The 18,710-nt window shown below is 45.3% G+C and overlaps 1 protein-coding gene and 3 pseudogenes across 1 annotated transcript; 3 read left to right on the top strand and 1 right to left on the bottom strand.

Annotated features, from left to right (window-relative positions):
* Window positions 1-958: 958 nt before the first annotated feature.
* LOC109556898 (L-amino-acid oxidase-like) lies at window positions 959-8,857 on the bottom strand. The gene is made up of 7 exons (XM_070781943.1): window positions 8,753-8,857; window positions 7,328-7,600; window positions 6,773-6,885; window positions 5,162-5,363; window positions 4,578-4,643; window positions 4,230-4,363; window positions 959-3,440 (listed from the first exon to the last, which is right to left on the bottom strand). Exons 1-7 carry the CDS (start codon window positions 8,855-8,857, stop codon window positions 2,648-2,650), a joined length of 1,686 nt encoding a protein of 561 aa, XP_070638044.1. The 3' UTR covers window positions 959-2,647.
* Window positions 8,858-9,739: 882 nt separating this feature from the next.
* Window positions 9,740-15,593, top strand: LOC139180357 (52 kDa repressor of the inhibitor of the protein kinase pseudogene; annotated as a pseudogene).
* Window positions 14,392-18,710, top strand: part of LOC139182267 (olfactory receptor 2A12-like) — a 57,585-nt pseudogene continuing 53,266 nt past the window's right edge.
* Window positions 14,520-16,313, top strand: LOC139182268 (52 kDa repressor of the inhibitor of the protein kinase-like; annotated as a pseudogene).

Below are 18,710 nucleotides of genomic sequence, written 5' to 3'. Positions count from 1 at the left end.
CCTCAATTTTATCTCCGATGGGCAGAGGCCAGCAAAGAGCCCTTTGCTTCCTTGTTCTTGCCTCTGCTCTTCCCTGATTTGTTTCTTCAGGGCCGAGGGGGTTTATGGTGAGCTCTTCCCCAGGGACCTTGCTCTCCCCGAGTCCCACCTTCTTCTTCTTTCTCTGCCTGGACTTCACTGGGTCAGGATTCCTCCTTTTTTCTAAGAGCCTCAAGAAGGTATGGCCTTTGTCATGATACTAATGGGGTTATTAAAGATAAACAGCCCAGAAGACAGTTTGGAAAGTGACTCCTCCCTTGGTGTAGACAGGTTCTAGGGAGTTCACCATGTGCATCATGACTGTTGGTGGTGAATCATCTTGCACTGGAAACTCCAAGGGAGCTGATTTAATTCAGGCCTGGAATGGCTCAGCTGTATTCCCTAGCCCAGCCTAGAGTTATATCCATCTGCTTTATTTGTCTGTCCAGCCTATAATTCTTAGAAGATTGTCCCATTCTTCCCTTTCACTGGCTGCTGATCACAAGATCTACTTTCTAGGTTGAGAGGTGGGCCCAACTAAGCATGGATGGACAGGATGAAAATATAAATGAATGCTCTGGCTTCCCAGGTGGCTCAGTGATAAAGAATCCTCCTGCCAAGCCAGAGACGTGAGTTCAACCCCTGGGTCAAGAAGATTCCCTGGAGAAGGAAATGGCAATCAACTCCAGTATTCCTGCCTGAGAAATCCCTTGGACAGAGGAACTTGATGGGCTACAGTCCATGGGGTCGCAAAGAGTTGGACACGACTTAGCAACTAAAACAACCTGGGAGAAAGAAGCCCTTTCTTTCCCCTTGAATGGAAACCTATGAAGATATAATCTTGGAGTTGCTTCTGACTGTCTTTCTTGCCAGAAGAATGAAGGAAGCTGTATTAGATTCCTAGGGCTGCTGAAACAAATTACCATAAAATTAGGTGGATTAAAACAGCAGAAATTTATTTTCTCACAGCACTGGAGAATAGAAGTTCAAGACCAGTGTCACAAGGTTGGTTCTTTCAGAGAGCTCTGAGGCAGAGTCTGTTACATGCCTCCTCCTAGTTTTTGGAGGTTTCTGCAATCCTTGGCATTCCTTGGCTTGTAGATGCATCACTCCAATCTGCCTCCATCTTCACATGGCTGTCTTCCCTCTGTGTATGTTTGTGTTCAATTTCCCTTCTATCAGGACACCAGTTACTGGATTAGGGACCATACAAATCCAATATGGCCTCATCTTAACTTGATTACATCTGCAAAGACTATTTCCAAATAAAATCACCTTCACAGGTTTTGGGTAGATATGAATTTTGGGGACCATCATTCAACTCAATATGGACACTAACTTAGGAAAGCAGAATCAAGAGGTGGGAAGAGAGAAGCTTAGTGATGACTTATCAGTTCCTGAACACAATTAGTCTTGGTGAAGTAAGCTTCATCCTGGACTTTTCAGATATGCGAGCCAAAACACTGCCTTTTCCCTAAGGTAGTTTGGGTTTGATTTCCAGCACCTGAATTGGAAAAAGCCCTGACTGATACAGAGGTACATAGAAAACCCAAATTAAGTAGGCTGGGGTTTTAACAATGGACCAAATGCAGTAAGAAAATGTCTCCTCCCTCTATCCCTTCTTCCTATAAATATGCCATTTTCAGGACATCATGCTGATCTTGAGTCCTCCTGGTAGGAAAGCTGTCTAATGAGAGGGTTTACCACTTTATTTACTTCTGTCTACTTGGATAAATAAGAGGTAATAGTACCAGAAGATCCACAGTCCAGATGTTTAGGACTCTAGGTAGAAAAGGTTGTAGCTCAAAGGAAAGAGGTCCTTGGGGGTCTAAGTTTGGTCATTAAGAAAGGATTTGGGGAGAGGGAACACTTTCAGCTAGGCCTGGAAGGACAGGGCAGATGTTAATGAGGAACAGAGTGTGGAGGGAACATCTAGAATGTACTTGGTATCCTCCTAGGCGGATGTGTGGACTGGACAGGCAGAGGCAGGGAGGTGAGTTCTAATTGGTGATGAGGAGATCAGGGCGGAGATAAAAAGTCCATGGGCCAGGAGATGCCTAGGAAGCCAGGTCCTATTTTGCGGGCTCAAAAAAGAGCAAAAAAGAACTGTTATCTCCCATCCACCCTGACTCCAGCTGAACTAAGATGTGGGGCCCCTGGCTCAGGCACTCAATGATGGGGTTTGCTGCACTGTGGGTTCATGTGGCTAATCTGTGTTTTAACAGTGCTGTGGTTTGAGTTTGTCTGTTCCTTTAGGGGCTTCTAATTGTAGATGTCAGAAATTTGGGAGTTGTTGAAATCTTTCTCTTTTGCCTGTTACTATTATGCAAGCTAAGGTCTGATTCTAGTACCTCCATCCTTGATTTTTTTCCCCTATCCCTCCAAATACCCTGACTCTGCTGACCCTTCTCAAGGGCTTGCAGGAGAGAGAAGCAGGAAAGGGGATGAATTTGCCAGCTGGGGTCTTTGTCTGGTATTTGGAGCATCCTGTTTGTGGGCCAGGGAAACTAACACTGAAGTCTCGCCAGGGTCTCTGCCTCCAACTCCCACCTCACAGGCTGCTTCCTGCCAGATTCCCTCAGGGATTTCTCTTAGGGTTAGAAATGATTGTGACTGTTGGTGAAGGGTTCTATCTCTCGGTGATCTCTTTGTCCACGGCAGCCTGGATGTTCTTGGCTACCTGGAGGCCGGACTTGATAGCTGTGTCTATCCAGGCGTGGGGCAGGCAGGTGTGCTCGCCAGCAAAGTGGATACGGCCCTCTGGCTGGAAAAGTTGCTGTGAATAGTCCACAAACTGATAGGGTGTGAACTCAGTAAAGGCGCCCATGAAGAGGGGGTCCAGAGACCAGCGCTTGACCACAGAAGAAGGGCACATGCGCCGCAGCTCCTCCTTGGGAATCTGGTGCACCGCCGCCAGGTCCCTCAGGACGATATCCACCACCTGGTCCCGCTGCATGGATATGAAGAAGAGGGAGTCTTTGTCCACGGTGTAGGAGGCCAGCAGGACGCCCTTGCCGCTGGGGAGGCGGTGGCTGGGGTAGTAGATGTAGCGGGAGGGCAGGTCGGTAATGGAGACCCCGCCCTGGATGCCGTCCCGCTCCCAGAAGGACTCGTTGCATGCCAGAACCACCTTGGTGGCGCTGGTATAATGCACTGAATGGAGCGCGTCCATCTTGTCTTGGGAGAGCGGGGGCTCAAAGGTGATGAGATGCGTCGCCTTGGCTGAGGCGGAGATGATGACAAAGTCTGCGGTGAGGGTGTGCAGGGTAGAGTTGGTTTCTCCCATCCGGTAGGAAATCCGAACCTCAGGCCCATCTCTTACTACCTTCTCCACTTTGGAGCCCAGACGGATGGTGCCAGGCTTCAGGCTGGCGTTAAGGGCTTTGGGAAGCTGGTCAAAGCCACCGGTGATCTCGGAAAAGCTGTAGTGGTGAAGAGAGGGAAGGAGGAGGAGGGGAGTGTGGGAGGCACAAAGTCAGTCTGCTGAGTTGCCAGCAGCGATCCCAGTCCAAAAAGGGAGGAAACGGGCCTCCTGCAGTATGTGGTGGATACTTCATGCGTGCTCAGTCGTGTCTGACTCTTTTGTTACCCCACGGACTGTAGCATACCAGTTTCCTCTGTCCGTGGAATTCTCCAGGCAAGAATACTGGAGTGGGGTGCCACTTCCTTCTCCAGGGGATCTTCCGCACCCAAAGATGGAACCTCTGTTTCTTGGGTCTCTTGCATTGCAGGCAGATTCTTTACCATTGAGCAACCGGGGAAGTCTGTGCACTTCACACATCTCACCTTAACTAGCCTCTGTGAGGGAGGGTTCATTGCTTACTTTTATAGTCTGGAAAATGAACACCCAGAAAAAAGGGACTTTCTCCCAATGACATGTGCAATCTAGCAGAAAAACCCATGGCTTCAGCCACCATGCAATTCTGCATCCCAGGAGGCATCCTGCAGACCTACGTGTTCCAGCCCTTGCCCAGCTTGTGTGAATCTGAGTTGCATGACTTCTCTGAGCCTCAGCCTCCTCACTGGTAACATGACTCTGAATTATAGTGCCCTACCTTCCAAGTGATCATAGCATTAAATGTGATCATCCTTGGAAAATGCTTAGCATAGCACCTGGCACATAGGAACTACTCAGTAATCAAAGTCCCCTTTCTCTGTTCTGCGTGTTTGAGAAAGGGGCAGACTCAAGGTCTGGTCCAGATCAGCCTTACTCATTACTTGTGAAGATCATGTCCATCCGAAGGGACTCCAGAAGGGACTTGTAGTATCCAGCATCCTCATTCATCACATCCCTGATCATCTTTACTCCTCTTTGGCTCAGCATCCCTTCCTTCAGCAGGTAAGCCTGCTGGATGGAAGCATCAGATAGAGGACACAGTATGTAGGAAGGGCCTCAGTAGGGGCCTGGGGTAGGCAAGGTTGAAGCAGGGGTGAGGGGACTCCAGGGAGGTGAAGCCTTGGGCACTGGGAGAAGGTCCTGGTGGGAGGGGACAATCCCAGGGGTCTAGGTTGAGCACAGACCCCCTTTCATCCCTATCTTGGGACTTTGCCTCACTCACCTTGGTGGAGTAAGAATCATAAAAGGACATCAGGTGGCTGCAGTTTAATTCTTTCAGGCTTTTGAGCTGTAGAGAAGAGCAAGGGGTAGCAACTTGAAAGTCACAGAGCCAGAGGCGGGACTTCTGGGTTCTCTGGATGATTCTGTGAAGAGGGTGGGGACTAAGAGGAAGTAGATGGAAGGAAAAGGGGGAGGGAGTTTCCACCTCCTAAATTTTCTCTTTCCCCCCAGATATCTCCTTCATTTAATTTAAAGGTGAAGACATTTACTTCAATCCAGGAAGACTGATTCATTACCAAGGATTGGATTACCGGCTGATTCCCCTTCCTTCTACTGCTTAACCAAGGAATGGATGATTAGTCCACACGGGACAGAAGAGATGGAGCTGGGCACTAGGGCTCGGGTGGCAACGTTCTTAGGGGGTGTTAAAAGGAAAATAGACCAATGATAAGAGTATCAGGTAGGAGTAAGGTGGCCTGATGGATGGTCACCTAACTTGCAAGGTGACTTTTGGCCAGACCTGTTTTTTCCTGACCCTGGGGTGGCAGCGGGGGGAGGTGGGGAGAGGGAGGAGGCAGGAGTCACCTTGCCAATGGACTGGTAGAAGAGATTTATAGCATTCTTGCCCTTTTCTCTTGGATTCATGGAATAGCCTAGAAGCTCTGGGTTGGCCTTAACCTCCCCGGCGCGGTAGCGTTTTCTGTTGATGAGGAACCAGGTGTTGTCATGGTACTGGAGGAACTTGTTTAGCTTCAGGCCCAGCTTCCTGACATAGGTGTGGACCAACCTGGAACAGACACAGGCTCAACATGGCCCTCATCCATGTGACACCTCTTTCCTGCTTACCTCACAGTAGAAACTGTTTCCAGGAAAACCAGTTTCTTCGTGTGCCCAAGGAGCCCAGACCGACTGCCGCCTCATCTCTAACCTTGCCTTCTCTTACTGCTGCATTGGTTCTTTTTCTCCTATTTTTGCACTGAGGGAGACAGGGAGTAGGTTTTCCCCATGACTGAAAGAAGGCCCTTAAGGAAATCCCAGCATATAGAGCTCAACTACAGAGCCCAAGACATCTTGTTTCAAGCAGAATTTAAAATTCCATTTCTAAGTAAGCTTTAAAAGTGAAAGTGTTAGTCGCTCAGTTGTGTCCGACTCTTTGCAACACCTTGGACTGTAGCCCACCAGGCTCCTCTGCCCATGAAATTCTTCAGGCAAGAATACTGGAGAAGGTATTCTTGGGGATTGTCCCGACCCAGGTTCTCCTGCCTTGCAGGCATATTCTTTACCATCTGAGCCACCAGAGAAGCCCTAAGTAAGTTTGAGGCCATATCTAAAGACTCCTACTTTGGGCTGCTACTGTTAATTTTTGGTTTGGTTTAGGATAGTGTTTGTAGGGAAATCTTGGGTTTAGTTTCCACTTAAGGCAAAAAATGAGGCATGTGGTGGGGCACCAGGCAAAGGATCTTTTTGTCTTACAAGCCCCAGAACTGGGGGCCAGGTTGTCTTCCAGATTCTGATTTAGAAATTGAGCATATACTTTGGTGCCAGGTACTCCCTTGATTTTGAGGAGCTTTGTCACTTCCTCCTAGGAGAACCTTAAGTCAGTCACTTAATATCTCTGAGCCCAATTTCTTGATTTGTAAATAGGAAAAATAAGAGTATTACATTGTAGGGTTGTGAGAGTCAAATGAAATAATGCACATATAGTACTTAGCACAGGGCCACGCACATAGTAGGTGTCCGCGAATGACAGCTACTATTATTATTATTTATTTTATAGCTTAAAATAGTATCTGGCCTCCCTGGTGGCTCAGACTGTAAAGAATCTGCCTGCAATGCAAGAGACCTGGGTTGGATCCCTGGGATTGGGAAGATTCCCTGGACAAGGGAATGGCTATCCCCTCCAGTATTCTTGCCTGGAGAATCCCATGGACAGAGGAATCTGGCAGGTTATAGCCCACAGGGTCATAAAAGAGTCGGACAACAAATGGTCATTATTAGTTTGGGATCTTCCACTTTCTGTATCACCCTAAGCTCCGAGCCTTGATCATCTCTGTCAGCTGGGGGACCAGACTTGCAGGATTGAATCGCATGAGACAGTGAGTCTGAAAGGGATCTGACACAGTGGCAGCAGCCCATCCTCTACTCCTCTTAATTCTTCCTCCTTGCCTTTTGCTCCATCCCTGTCCTGAGACTTACCTGTGGGACTTTGGGATTCGCATGGGCCCCAGTTCATAGTACCAGCCCTCCTTCTCGTTCCTGAATGTCATCACTCGACCCCCGACGTGGTTGCTGGCTTCCAGGATGGTTACCTAGTATCCAGGGAGGCTGCTGTCACTCCCAGAGTCATCTACTCCCTTTTCCCACCTGGCCTGGCCACAGGTTCTATTCTAGAATTCCCACTGGTAGGTCCCTGAATGTGCAGGATAACCAAACTGGGCAGAGTGGGGTTTTCTCCCAGAGGGACCTGAGTAATGTAGGTGATGCAGAAGGGCTCCAGGGTTGCAGGGGTCAGAACACCTCTTGGCCCTTTCTGGCTAGCATAGCCCTTCTCTACTTTTATTTCCAAAAGAACACAAGTTGCAGTTAAGTCTCAGGGGATGCAGTTTTTTGAGGAACAATAACTAGGGGCTAAGAGCCCCAGTGGGTTATGCTCAGTTGTCTAAAGGTTGGCTGTAACCCCACTCCTTTTTTTTTTCACCCAACGAAGTAAAGTGGAGGTGAATGATTGAGGCCCCTCCCACACCAGCTTACCTGATGGCCCGCATCTTGCAGGGCCTTGGCCGCGGTCAGCCCTGACATGCCAGCTCCCACCACCACTATGCGCTTGGGCACTGGGGAGGTGTGGAGGCCCTCCTGGGCTGTGACAAGGATAGACTCATATTCAGGGTCGTGGAAACACTTAGCCAAGTCCTCATAGTAGCCAAGGCAGCTGGGAGTGGCCAAGAAAAGCCCCAGGATCAGGATTCCTGGGGCAGAGAAAGGAATGGGGGCTGGGGCTGTGCACCCTGCCCTACCTGTCTGTGTCTGTCATCCTCGTCTGTGTGGATGAGTGGGAGTGGTAAGGTCAGGAGTGTCTGTCCACTGTGCACTTGCAAACATGCATTTGTGGTTGTAAGGTCAGGAGTGTCTGTCCAATGTGTGCTTGCAAACATGTGTTTGTGGTTGTGTCTGTGTCTGTGTTGTGTGGGATATGAATGATGTGTGAACTATGCTAGCTTTAGTTATGTGGGTGTGAATGTTCACGTGTGTGGGTGTGATTGGAAAATCCTGGTTGTGTGCAGCTTCCTATTGGAGGGTAAATGTGCCTGCTTCTGATGGTGAGTGTGTGTGTATGAGGTTGTCTATGATAAAATTGCTGTGGTTGCGAGTCTGGGTCATTGCCCTGTGTAACTGTGCATTGTTTGTGATTTTATGTGAAATGAGTATGTTGTGGAACAGTGTAGGTACCCGAGTAAATGTGTGGGTGAATCTGTGCAGAAAAGTGAGAGATGTTGTAGAAATAGTGCACGTTGGCCTGTGCACTGAGGAGGGAGAATGATATGTATGCATTTGCTTGAGTTTCAGAGAGAATTTGGTTGCTTGTGTTCTTTGTTTGATTCCCTGTGTGTGTTTGAGCATGAGGTGGGACTGGGGAGCCTGAGGGTGTCTGTATTCTTTGGAAATGTGTGCATTTGTGAGAGGGTGTGTGTGTGTGTGTGTGTGTGTGTGTGTGTGTGTGTGTGTGTAGCACAGTTCTCTTCGGGGAAGGGGAGTAGGGGAATTATGACCACTTTCTCAATGACTACTCATGCCCCACAGGAACTTGCTAGTCCTGTTGTTCTTCTCCAGCCTCACAGTATTTTCTTCAAAACATTCTATGTTTTCTAATGTGCAGTCAAGATTGAAAACCATAGTTAATACATAACATAAGTCCAGAGTGACTTGGTTTTCTCCTATACAAATAACTATTCTGATGTACAGAGATATTCCCCTAAGAGTCTGAAACCCTGGAAGAGAGTCTGTGTGGTTTCCTTGGTGCCACTTGCTCTAAAAGGAACAGCCAGGAGCTGTGGCACATGGAGTGCCCCCTCACTCGCTCTAGGTTTTTTGGCGGGTGAGAATCCCCTTAGTCCAGTCTTTGTACTGGCAGCACAGCTGAAGCTCTCAGAAGAGAAGGGGTCTTCAGGGGCCACCCACTGAGGAGGAGCAGAGACCCCGCTGGTTCCCAGTGCAGGCCATTCCCAATGCTAGAAGGGCCTTCTGAAGGGGCGACTTCTCAGGAAAGAGGAGAGGAGTGACCATGCCCCGTGGGACAGAGCGTCAAGCCTCCCAGCAGCCCCACCAGGCCTACCTCAACCTCTGAAATCCATTCTCCACCTGGGACAGGTTTTCCCATCTCCCTGTGTGATTTCCATTCTGTCTCAGTCCCCATGACCTTCCCCTTGAGTGGACCCAACCTCCAAATGCATTCTCTAGATCTGTATCTATCCTCTTGACTCACTTTCAACACCTTGACCTACTCATAGCCCCTGACCTAGCTCCCGTCCCATCTCATACCCACCCCTCTTTCCCTAGCCTGGCCCTATGCCCAGACTCCCTCTTGGACCCATTTCACCCTCCCCCCAGCCACCCCCCACTCCACAATCTAGCTCTTCTGCCCTGTTTCAGCATCCAATACCTCCTTCCTCAGGTGCCTCTCCCTCAGATTCAGAGGAGGGACCCTCCTTACCTCTCATCTTGACCATGGCCCTGCAGCTCAGGCTGAGTCTGGTACAACTCTCCCTCTCTTTAAGAGGAGCCAGCTCCACCCAGCAGTCACTGGCCTCATCCCATTAGGCTACCCTAGGGGCCAATTGGCTGGGCCAAGCAGAAAAACCCTGCCCTCAAGGCCTGGCTGTCAGGTAAAGATGATTGTGGTGACTCAGTCCCCCCCACCTCCCCGCATCTTCTGCATCCCTATATTCCTTCTGGCCCATCTCCCTTCCTAGGGAAAGCCCCTTCTCCCAGCTCAGATCACAGTCATTGACGGGAAGGGGTTGTGGATGCCAGGTGGGCCATCCCAAACTTGATGGGATCATCTCCCAGGAAGGGGTAAGGATTGGGAATGAACCTCTGGGCTGGTTTGGAAATCCAGAGTCTCGGTTCCCAGCACAGGCCAGACCTCCTGACTGCTCTCACTAGAGAATGTTCCTGTTCCGCTGCTGTCTCACTGCGGAGACTTCTGCTCCAAGGTGAGGATTCTAGCCATGAGTTCCTGTGGGAGGACTGGGCTCTCCCCACCCCTCTCAGGTGTTACCTCTGTGGGCAGGATAGAGTCTCTGGTCTGGCCCATTTGCCGTGGGGAGTGGGCGTTTTCTCCATTCCTCTGGGGCCCCCAGGGCTTCCTTAGGCACAGGCGGGCTTCTCTGGCACTGGAATTGCTTCTCCTGGGGACTCAGGCCAGCTGGCTGTGGTTCCAGCACGAGTCTTTGTTCTCTGTGTACAGTGCAGGGAGAAGGGGCTGGAAACCGTCACAGAGCAGCAGCCTGGGGCTGGGGAGGGGGCTGGAGTATGAGCAGATGTTCAGCAGCTGGGACACAGGACTCAGATCCTGGGCACTAGGGTGGCATTGGAGAAAGGGCACCAGCAACGGAATCAAACAGACTGAGTTCAAATTCTGCTTAGTCATGTTGTAGCTGTGTGTCTTAGGACATATAGTATGCTTCTCTGAGCCTGGGTTTCTTTATCTGTAAAACTGGGTAATAATACTTTCTTTCTTTACAGGGTATTTCAAGGATTAAATGAGATGATGTGTGAAGAGCCTGGCATAGGTAGGTACCTAAGCTGGTTTCCTTCTTTCCTTTTGGAGATAGGGTTTGTCACACAACTGCAATAGCTCTAAAAAGAGGTAGTTCCTCCATCACAGAGTTGCTAGCAGTGGCAGATAGAATGATGTTTAAAGAGAAACTGAATTGCTGGGCAGGTCGAGGACTCTTGCTTTCTTGCTCTCATTCTATTGTCGATTCTTTTAAATTTTTAATAGCTTTATTGGGTATAATTTATATACCATACAATTCACCCATTTGAAGTGAACAATTCCATGGTTTTTAGTGTATTCACAGAGTTATGCTACTGTTACCACAACTAACTTAAAACATTTCCATTATTCTTCAGGAAACTCAAACTGGGGCTCTGTAACAACCTAGAGGGATGGGAAAGGGTGGGAGATGGAGGGAGGTTCAAGAGGGAGGGGACACGTGTACAACTATGGCTAATTCATGTTGATGTGTGGCAGAAATCCAACCAATGCTGTAAAGCAATTATTCTTCAATTAAAAATAAATAAACAAACAAACAAAAAAAAGAAATCCCATACACTTTAGCCATCACCCCCCATTCTCTGCATCCCCCTAACCCTAGGGATCCACTATTCTGCTTCCTGCCTCTATGGGTTTGCCTGTTTTGGACATTTCATATAAATGTAATCACACAATATGTGGTCTTTTGTGGCTGGCTCCATTCATTTAACATAACCTCTTTAAGATTCATCCATGTTGCAGCATGTATCAGTGCTTCATTTCTTTTCATGGCTAAATAATAGCCATTTCTGGATGGCTCTTATTCCATTTATGACTGAATAATATTCCATTTATACCACATTTTGTTTATCCACTCATCTTTTGGGTTTGACCATCTGGTGTAGTGGGAATTCCTAATAACGTACTTTCTCAGCCTTGAGAAGTTCCACAGAAATAGAATCTGGAAAAACAGCATATATTAAGAAACTATGTTAATAATTATCTTTCACGCTTTTCTTAGAATAATAGCCTTGTTACAAACCCCAAGGCCAGACCCAGAAGGGAGTATGACTGGGATCATGAAAGCATGGACTTTGGAACACTGGGTCGGCGCCAGGCATGAACGCTGCCTACACACTTGCTGATTGTTCTCGAGACTTGCCCAAAAAGGAAATGGCCTGGGATAAAAATAAGGAAATCTGGACTATGTCAGTGTAATCCATGACATTTAGGAGTATGTGGTTGAAACAGAATATGTCTTGAGAAAGATAAGGCCAAAGAAATTCTTGTAGTCTGCATTTAGGAATAAAATCTGGACTCAGAGTGGACTCTGCACCTCAGTCCAGTAGAGGCTGCAGGTCTCCTGACCCACTGCACCAGATTTTGTGTTCTGTTTTCATTCTCGTCGCTCACTCCCAGACCATTAGGGCAACAATCTGGTTTCCCACGTTCTAGCTGTTATACATAGTGTGGCTATAAACATTCTTTTTATGTGGATATAGGTTTTCATTTTTCTTAGGCATACACTTTGGAGTGGAATGGCTGGGTTATGTGTTAGTTCTATGTCTCACCTTTGCAGGAACTGCCAGATTGGTTTCGAAAATGGCTGCACCATTTTACTTTCCCACCAGCAATGAATGAGAGCCAATTTCTTCTCATTCTCCATGACACTTGCTATTATCCGTGCTTTTGATTATAGCCGTCCTAGTGGGGGTAAAGTAATATTTCATTGTTTTCTCATTTGTACTTCCCTGATGATAAGTGACTTAAAACTCAACATCCAGAAAACAAAGATTATGGTATCCAGTCCCATCACTTCATGGCAAATAGATGGGGAAACAATGGAAACAGTGCCAGACTTTATTTTCTTGGGCTCCAAAATCACTGCAGATGGTGACTGCAACCATGAGATTAAAGATGCTTGCTCCTTGGAAGAAAAGCTATGACCAACCCAGACAGCATATTAAAAAGCAGAGACATTACTTTGCCACCAAAGGTCCGACTAGTCAAAGCTGTGGTTTTTCCAGTAGTCATGTATGGATGTGAGAACTGGACCATAAATAAAGCTGAACACCAAAGAAATGATGCTTTTGACCTGTGGTGTTGGAGAAGACTCTTGAAAGTCCCTTGGACTGGAAGGAGATCCAATTAGTCAATCATAAAGGAAATCAGTCCTGAATATTCATTGGAAGGACTGATGTTGAAGCTAAAGCTCCAATACTTTGGCCACCTGATGTGAAGAACTGACTCATTTGAAAAGACTCTGATGCTGGGAAAGATTGAAAGGAGGAGGAGAAGGGGACGACAAAGAATGAGATAATTGGATGGCATCACCGACTTGATGGACATGAGGTTGAAAAAGCTCTGGGAGTTGGTAATGAACAGGGAGGCCTGGCATGCTGCAGTCCATGGGGTTGCAAAGAGACAGACATGACTGAGGGACTGAACTGAACTGAACTGATGATCAGTGACCTTGAACATCTTTTCATGTGCTTAATGGACATCTGTATATCTTCTTTGGAGAAATGTTCATTCAGATCCTTTGCCCATTTTTTCATTTGGTTACTTGTGTCTTTATTATTGAATTGTAAGGATTCTTTATTGTAGCTCAGCTGGTAAAGACTGCCTGCAATGCAGGGAAGATCCACTGGAGAAATGATAGGCTATCCACTTCAGTATTCTTGGGCTTCCCTGGTGGCTAAGATGGTAAAGGGTCCACCTGCAGTGTGGGAGACCTGGCTTCGATCCCTGGGTTGGGAAGATCCCCTGGAGGAGGACACAGCAACTCACTCCAGTATTCTAGCCTGGAGAATCCCCAAGGACAGAGGAGCCTGGTGGGCTATAGTCCACGGTGTCACAAAGAGTCCTAGGGGTCATAAAGAGTCAGAAATGACTGAGCGACTAAGCACAAGGGTTCTTTATATTGTAGATAAAATCCTTTTCACATATATGATTTGCAAATATTTCTGGCAGCCCCATTCCATGGGTTGCCTTTTTACTTTCTTGATGGTGTCCTTTGAAGCACAAATGTTTTTAATTTTGAAGAATCCTTATTTTTTCTTTTGTTGCTTGTGTATTTGGGGTCCTAAGAAACTATTGCCTAATCCAAGATCATAAGACTTACCCTTTGCTGTCTTCTACAAGTTTTATATTTTCAGCTGGTATATTGAGGTCTTTACTCCATTTTGAAGTGATATTTGTAAATGATGTGAGGTAGAGTTCCAACTTCATTCTTTTGAACATGACTATTCATTGTCTCAGCACATTTTATTAAAAGGACTATTCTTCCCTCCCTGGCCCTGAAGGGCAGGCAGGCTGCTCTGAGCAGGCGAGGGAGGTGGGGGGAGAGGGGTGGTGGGGTTGGGCTGGCGGCAGGCAGACAACGTGGAACTTCTGCGCTGCCCCCAGCTGTGCTGGGAAGAGCATGCAGTCTGACCTGGCCTTCTTCAGGTTCCCGCGGGATCTGGCCAGATGCCAGAAGTAGGTGGTGAACTGTAGGCGAGCAGACTTGGAAGATAAAATACCTAATCAACTAAATAAACATTATCAACCGTGTGCCAAACACTTTGAAACTTCTATGATCTGCAGAACTAGTCCTTAATGGGACCATTCTCCGAGATAATGCAATACCAATAGTATTCGATCTTAGCAGCCATTTGAATAATCCACATAGTAGACACAGAAAACGAGTAAAAAGAATTGAGTGAAGGTGAAATTGAGACACTGAAACAGAAAAAAAGTGATCGTGTTAACGACTCAACTTCTGAATGCCTTTTTAAAAGGCCTTGACCTGTTGATGAAACTTCTGAACAGGAACCAAAACATAAGGAAATAAACAACAGCAATGCTCAAAATTCCAGTGCAGAAGGAGGGGGTAAAGAGCAGGATGAAGACATTTTATCTTTAACTCTTGAAGAGAAGGAAAACAAAGAATACTTAAAATCTTTATCTAAAATTTTGATTCTTATGGGAAAACAAAACATACCTCTGGACGGCCATGAAGCTGATGAAATCCAAGAAAGTCTTTTTATTCCTGATAGCTTTCAAGTGCTGCTAGAGTGCCAGATCAGTTTTGGTGAAGAGGTTCTGAGAAAGCGCTTTGAGACAACAGCAGTTAACACACTGTTCTGTTCCAAAACAGCAGAGATAGATGCTAGAGATCTGTGAGAGCTACATTTGGGAAGAAACCCTCAGGTAAGTGAGAGATTCTCACTTCTTTTTCGTCATCACTGATGTGGTGGACATCACAGGGGAAGAGCACCTGCCTGTGTGGGTGAGGTTTGTTGATGAAGCTCCCAACCTGAGAGAGGAATTTGTAGGCTTTCTGTCTTATGAAGCTGATGCAGAAATTTCACACTATAACAACTGAGAAATGGGGATTAAACATGGAGTACTGTTGTGGCCAGGCTTACATTGTGTCTAGTGGATTTTTATCCAAAATTAAAGTTGTTGCTTCTAGACTTTTAGAGAAATATCCCCAAGCTACACACTCTGCTCCTCTTGTGCCTTAAATATGTTGTTGGCAAAATCAGTGCCTGTTATGGGAGTATCTGTCTCATTAGGAACAATTGAGGAAGTTTGTTCTTTTTTCCATCAATCACCACAATAGCTTTTAGAGCTTGAAAGTGTAATTTTTGTCCTCTTTCAGAACAATGAAGAAAGGGGAAAAGAACTGAAGGAAATTTGCCATTCTCAGTGGACAGATAGGCATGATGCTTTTGAAATCTTAGTGGACCTCCCACAAGCCCCTTTTTTAAGTTTAGATGGCATAAATATTGATACAAATGTTAGATGGAATAACTGTATAGCTGGCTGAGCATTTGTGCTCTATAGTGTGGTAACAGATTTTTATTTCATCGTTACCATTATTGTTCTTTAAAATGTTTTATCTTTTCCAAGAGGCTTTGGGAAAAATCTTCAGGGGCAAACTTCTGATGGCTTTTTTGCAACCAGTAGCTTGACTGCATTCACTAAATGAAGTGATGGGGAATATTGAAGTTTATCATGAACTTTGGCTTGAGGAAGCCACAGATTTGACAACCAAACTGTTTTCAGATGAAACTCCCAGGGAAATTTCACAGAGCTCAGCACAGTAACCCGGAATCTCAGCTAACCTGTGCTGCTGCTGTTGCTGCTAAGTCGCTTCTGTCGTGTCCGACTCTGTGCGACCCCATAGATGGCAGCCCACCAGGCTCCCCCGTCCCTGGGATTCTCCAGGCAAGAACACTGGAGTGGGTTGCCATTTCCTTCTCCAATGCATGAAAGTCAAAAGTGAAAGTGAAGTTGCTCAGTTGTGTCCGAATCCTAGCAACCCCATGGACTGCAGCCTACCAGCCTCCTCGGTCCATGGGATTTTCCAGGCAAGAGTACTGGAGTGGGGTGCCAGTGCCTTCTCCGCAGCTAACCTCTGAGAGTTACTATAAAGAAACTCTAAGTGTGCCAACTGTGGAACACATTATTCAGGAACTGAAAGATATATTCTCAGAACAGCACCACAAAGCTCTTAAATGCTTATCCCTTGTACCCTCTATCATGGGACAGCTCAAATTCAATACATCAGAAGAGCACCATGCTGACATGTACCGAAGTGAGTTACCTAATTCTGACACACTGCTGAGCTGCATTGTTGGAGAATCAAATGGAAACACAGAGGGAAAGATATAGAACTTCCATCCACTATTTATGAAGCCCTTCATCTACCAGACATCAAGTTTTTTCCTAATGTTTATGCATTGCTGCAGGTCCTATGCATTCTTCCTGTGATGAAAGTTGAGAATGAACACTAGAAAGTGGGCGAAAGCGTCTCAAAGCATACTTGAGGAGCACTTTGACACATCAAATGTCAAGTAACTTGGCTTTGCTTAACATAAATTTTGATATAAAACATGACTTGGATTTAATGTTCGATACGTATATCAAACTCTATACAAGTAAGTCAGAGCTTCCGGCAGATAATTCAGAAACCATTGAGAATATCTAAGAGATTTTTAACCTAGACTTTCTCTTTGATATTTGAAAAAAACCTGTAATACAGAAATTTTAAAATATCTTGCAGAAAAATTGTAAGGGTAGGCCACATAATCACTGAATATCTTGACCTGTAGGCCTCCCATTGAGTTCACTAGTCATTGATAATTTGCCTGTTTAAATGGCCTGTTTGAATGCCCATGCTTTGGAGACCAAACTGTTCTTCCAGAATATAGCATTTAAAGTACCATGTTACATTTTTATGTGATCTCTGCTATTGGCACTTTGGAATTGTTTTAGTTATTTTAGACATTATGTTTATCTCTGTGGATCCAATTGTCAGGTATTAAGTTATCAGATCTTTGAAAAAATAAAATTAGAGGAGGTATGGAAGGAAGGACCACATTTTGTAAAATGTTACAATGAAGCTCGTGACTGACTTTTGAATAGTACAAGTTTTAAGTATGCTATTAAAAATCTGTAAAGGACAGTTAAGAAAATTATCAGACTGTAAGAGAAACGTGTGAGCTTGTCAAACAAGGATTTCAGTGTAGATTTTGTCTTTATCAAATGAAGTTAAAGCAATAAGTTAAAGTTTGAATGGAAGAGCCTGCCATTGTTGTTCCACATCTGGTTATTGCTGTTTGCATTCCTTTATTGAGCCTACGTCTTTGTAAGCTTTTTGGCAGGTATATGTTGAACACTTCCGTTTCATGGTCAAGAGAGGATCAGAGGCCATGGATACCGACAACTGATTTGTCTATTTCCATGACTGTATCTACTGCCTCATCTCGATTTACAAGCAAAGCCTAGAAAACCTACAAAAATAAGTGTTTTGTAGTTTATCTAGGAATAATACAGAAAATATTGCTGTTATTTTTGGTGAAGAAAATAAATTTTGTATAGTTTATTTCAACCTAAATAAAATGTGAATTTTGTTTTATAAAAAGGACTATTCTTTCCTCATTAAATTATCTTGGAAAATTTATCCTTGTCAAAAATCAATTGACCATAAATGTGAACATCTATTTTTGGACTATCAATACTATTCTACTGAATTATAGGCAAATCCGTATGACACTAACACAGTGTCTTGATTATTGGTTACTATAGTTTTGTAGTAACTTTTAAAATTGGTCAAAGGCTGTTTTGCCTATTCTAGGTGCCTTAACCTTCCATATGAATATTTTTTTCCCTTCCTTTTTAAAATTTTTATTTATTTTTATTTGAAGGATAATTGCTTTACAGTATTGCATTGGTTTCTATCAACATGAATCAGCCATAGGTTTACCCATGTCCCCTCCCATTTGAACATTTCTCCCACCTCCCTTCCCATCCCATCCATCTAGGTTGTTACGAATGTTAGGATCAACTTTCCAATTTCTGCCAAATGCCAGTGGGATTGTGATAGGGGTTGTGTTGAATCTGTAGACAATTTAGGAAATATTCACATCTTAACAGAGTTTATTATTCTGATACATGAACCTGAGATGTCTTTCTATGTATATAGATCATCTTAATTTCTTTAAACAATGTTTTATAGTTTTCAGAGTATTGTTTTGTACTTCTTTTATTAAATTTATTCCTAAGGATTTCATTATTTTGATTCTATTATAAAGAGACTTTGCTTAATTTCATTTTTAAATTGAAATACATGGTAAGAGCTCATGTGGTTTCTGTGTTTTATTCCATTGATATGGTATATTACATTAATTGATTTTCAAGTGATAAACTAATCTTGCATTCCTGGGAGGCTGAGGACTTTTGCAGTTGTTATTGTCACTGACAAAGAGATGAGGCGGCCCCACACTCAAAAGTAGAGTCTGGGTTGGAAATCCTGGTGGAGCCTCAAGTTACCATGCATCTCTTACACCGACTCTGTGTACTTTCTAGAGAGCACATTTGCCTGCTGGATTAGCTTCGTGCTGATGAGCTTCCTGGGGCCTCAGCAAACCAGGAAACGTCTAGGGGAGTGACTGAGGGGGATTTTTTGGAGACCCTGTGTTGTAGGCTGGAAAATGGCTCCCCAAGGATGTCCTAAGTCCTGGGGCCTGTGAATTTTACCTTATATAGCAAAACAGAGTTTGTGTGTGTGATTAATCTTCTGAGATGGGGAGATGATCCTGGGGTTACCAGGTGGGCTCTAAATATAGTCACAAGGGTCTTTATTAGAAGGAAGGCAAGAAGGTCAAAGGGGGTGAGGATGATGCGAATATGGAAGCAGAGGTTGGAGTGATGTGGTTGCAACCCAAGGGACACCAAAGTAGCCTCTGAAAACTGGACGATGTCAGGAAGAGATTCTCCCCCGGAGCCTCCAGGAAGAACCAAACCTGCAAACGCCATGATTTTAGCTCAAGGTTCACTTTGGGCATCTGACCTCCAGAACTATGAGAGAATGCATTTGTGTCATTT

Source organism: Bos indicus, chromosome 3, assembly GCF_029378745.1.
Source record: "Bos indicus isolate NIAB-ARS_2022 breed Sahiwal x Tharparkar chromosome 3, NIAB-ARS_B.indTharparkar_mat_pri_1.0, whole genome shotgun sequence".
NCBI lineage: Eukaryota > Metazoa > Chordata > Mammalia > Artiodactyla > Bovidae > Bos > Bos indicus.
Note: the sequence above shows the minus strand (reverse complement) of the source record. Positions and strands in the feature narration are given on the sequence as shown.

Excerpts from the sequence above, each read along its gene's own strand:
- LOC109556898 (XM_070781943.1), bottom strand. The coding sequence starts at position 8,857 with ATGGTCACTCCTCTCCTCTTTCCTGAGAAGTCGCCCCTTCAGAAGGCC. Across the intron at positions 7,601-8,752 it reads GGGGTCTCTGCTCCTCCTCA|ACACAGACAGGTAGGGCAGG; the intron begins GTGGGTGGCCCC and ends CGAGGATGACAG. Across the intron at positions 6,886-7,327 it reads TGCAAGATGCGGGCCATCAG|GTAACCATCCTGGAAGCCAG; the intron begins GTAAGCTGGTGT and ends CCTGGATACTAG.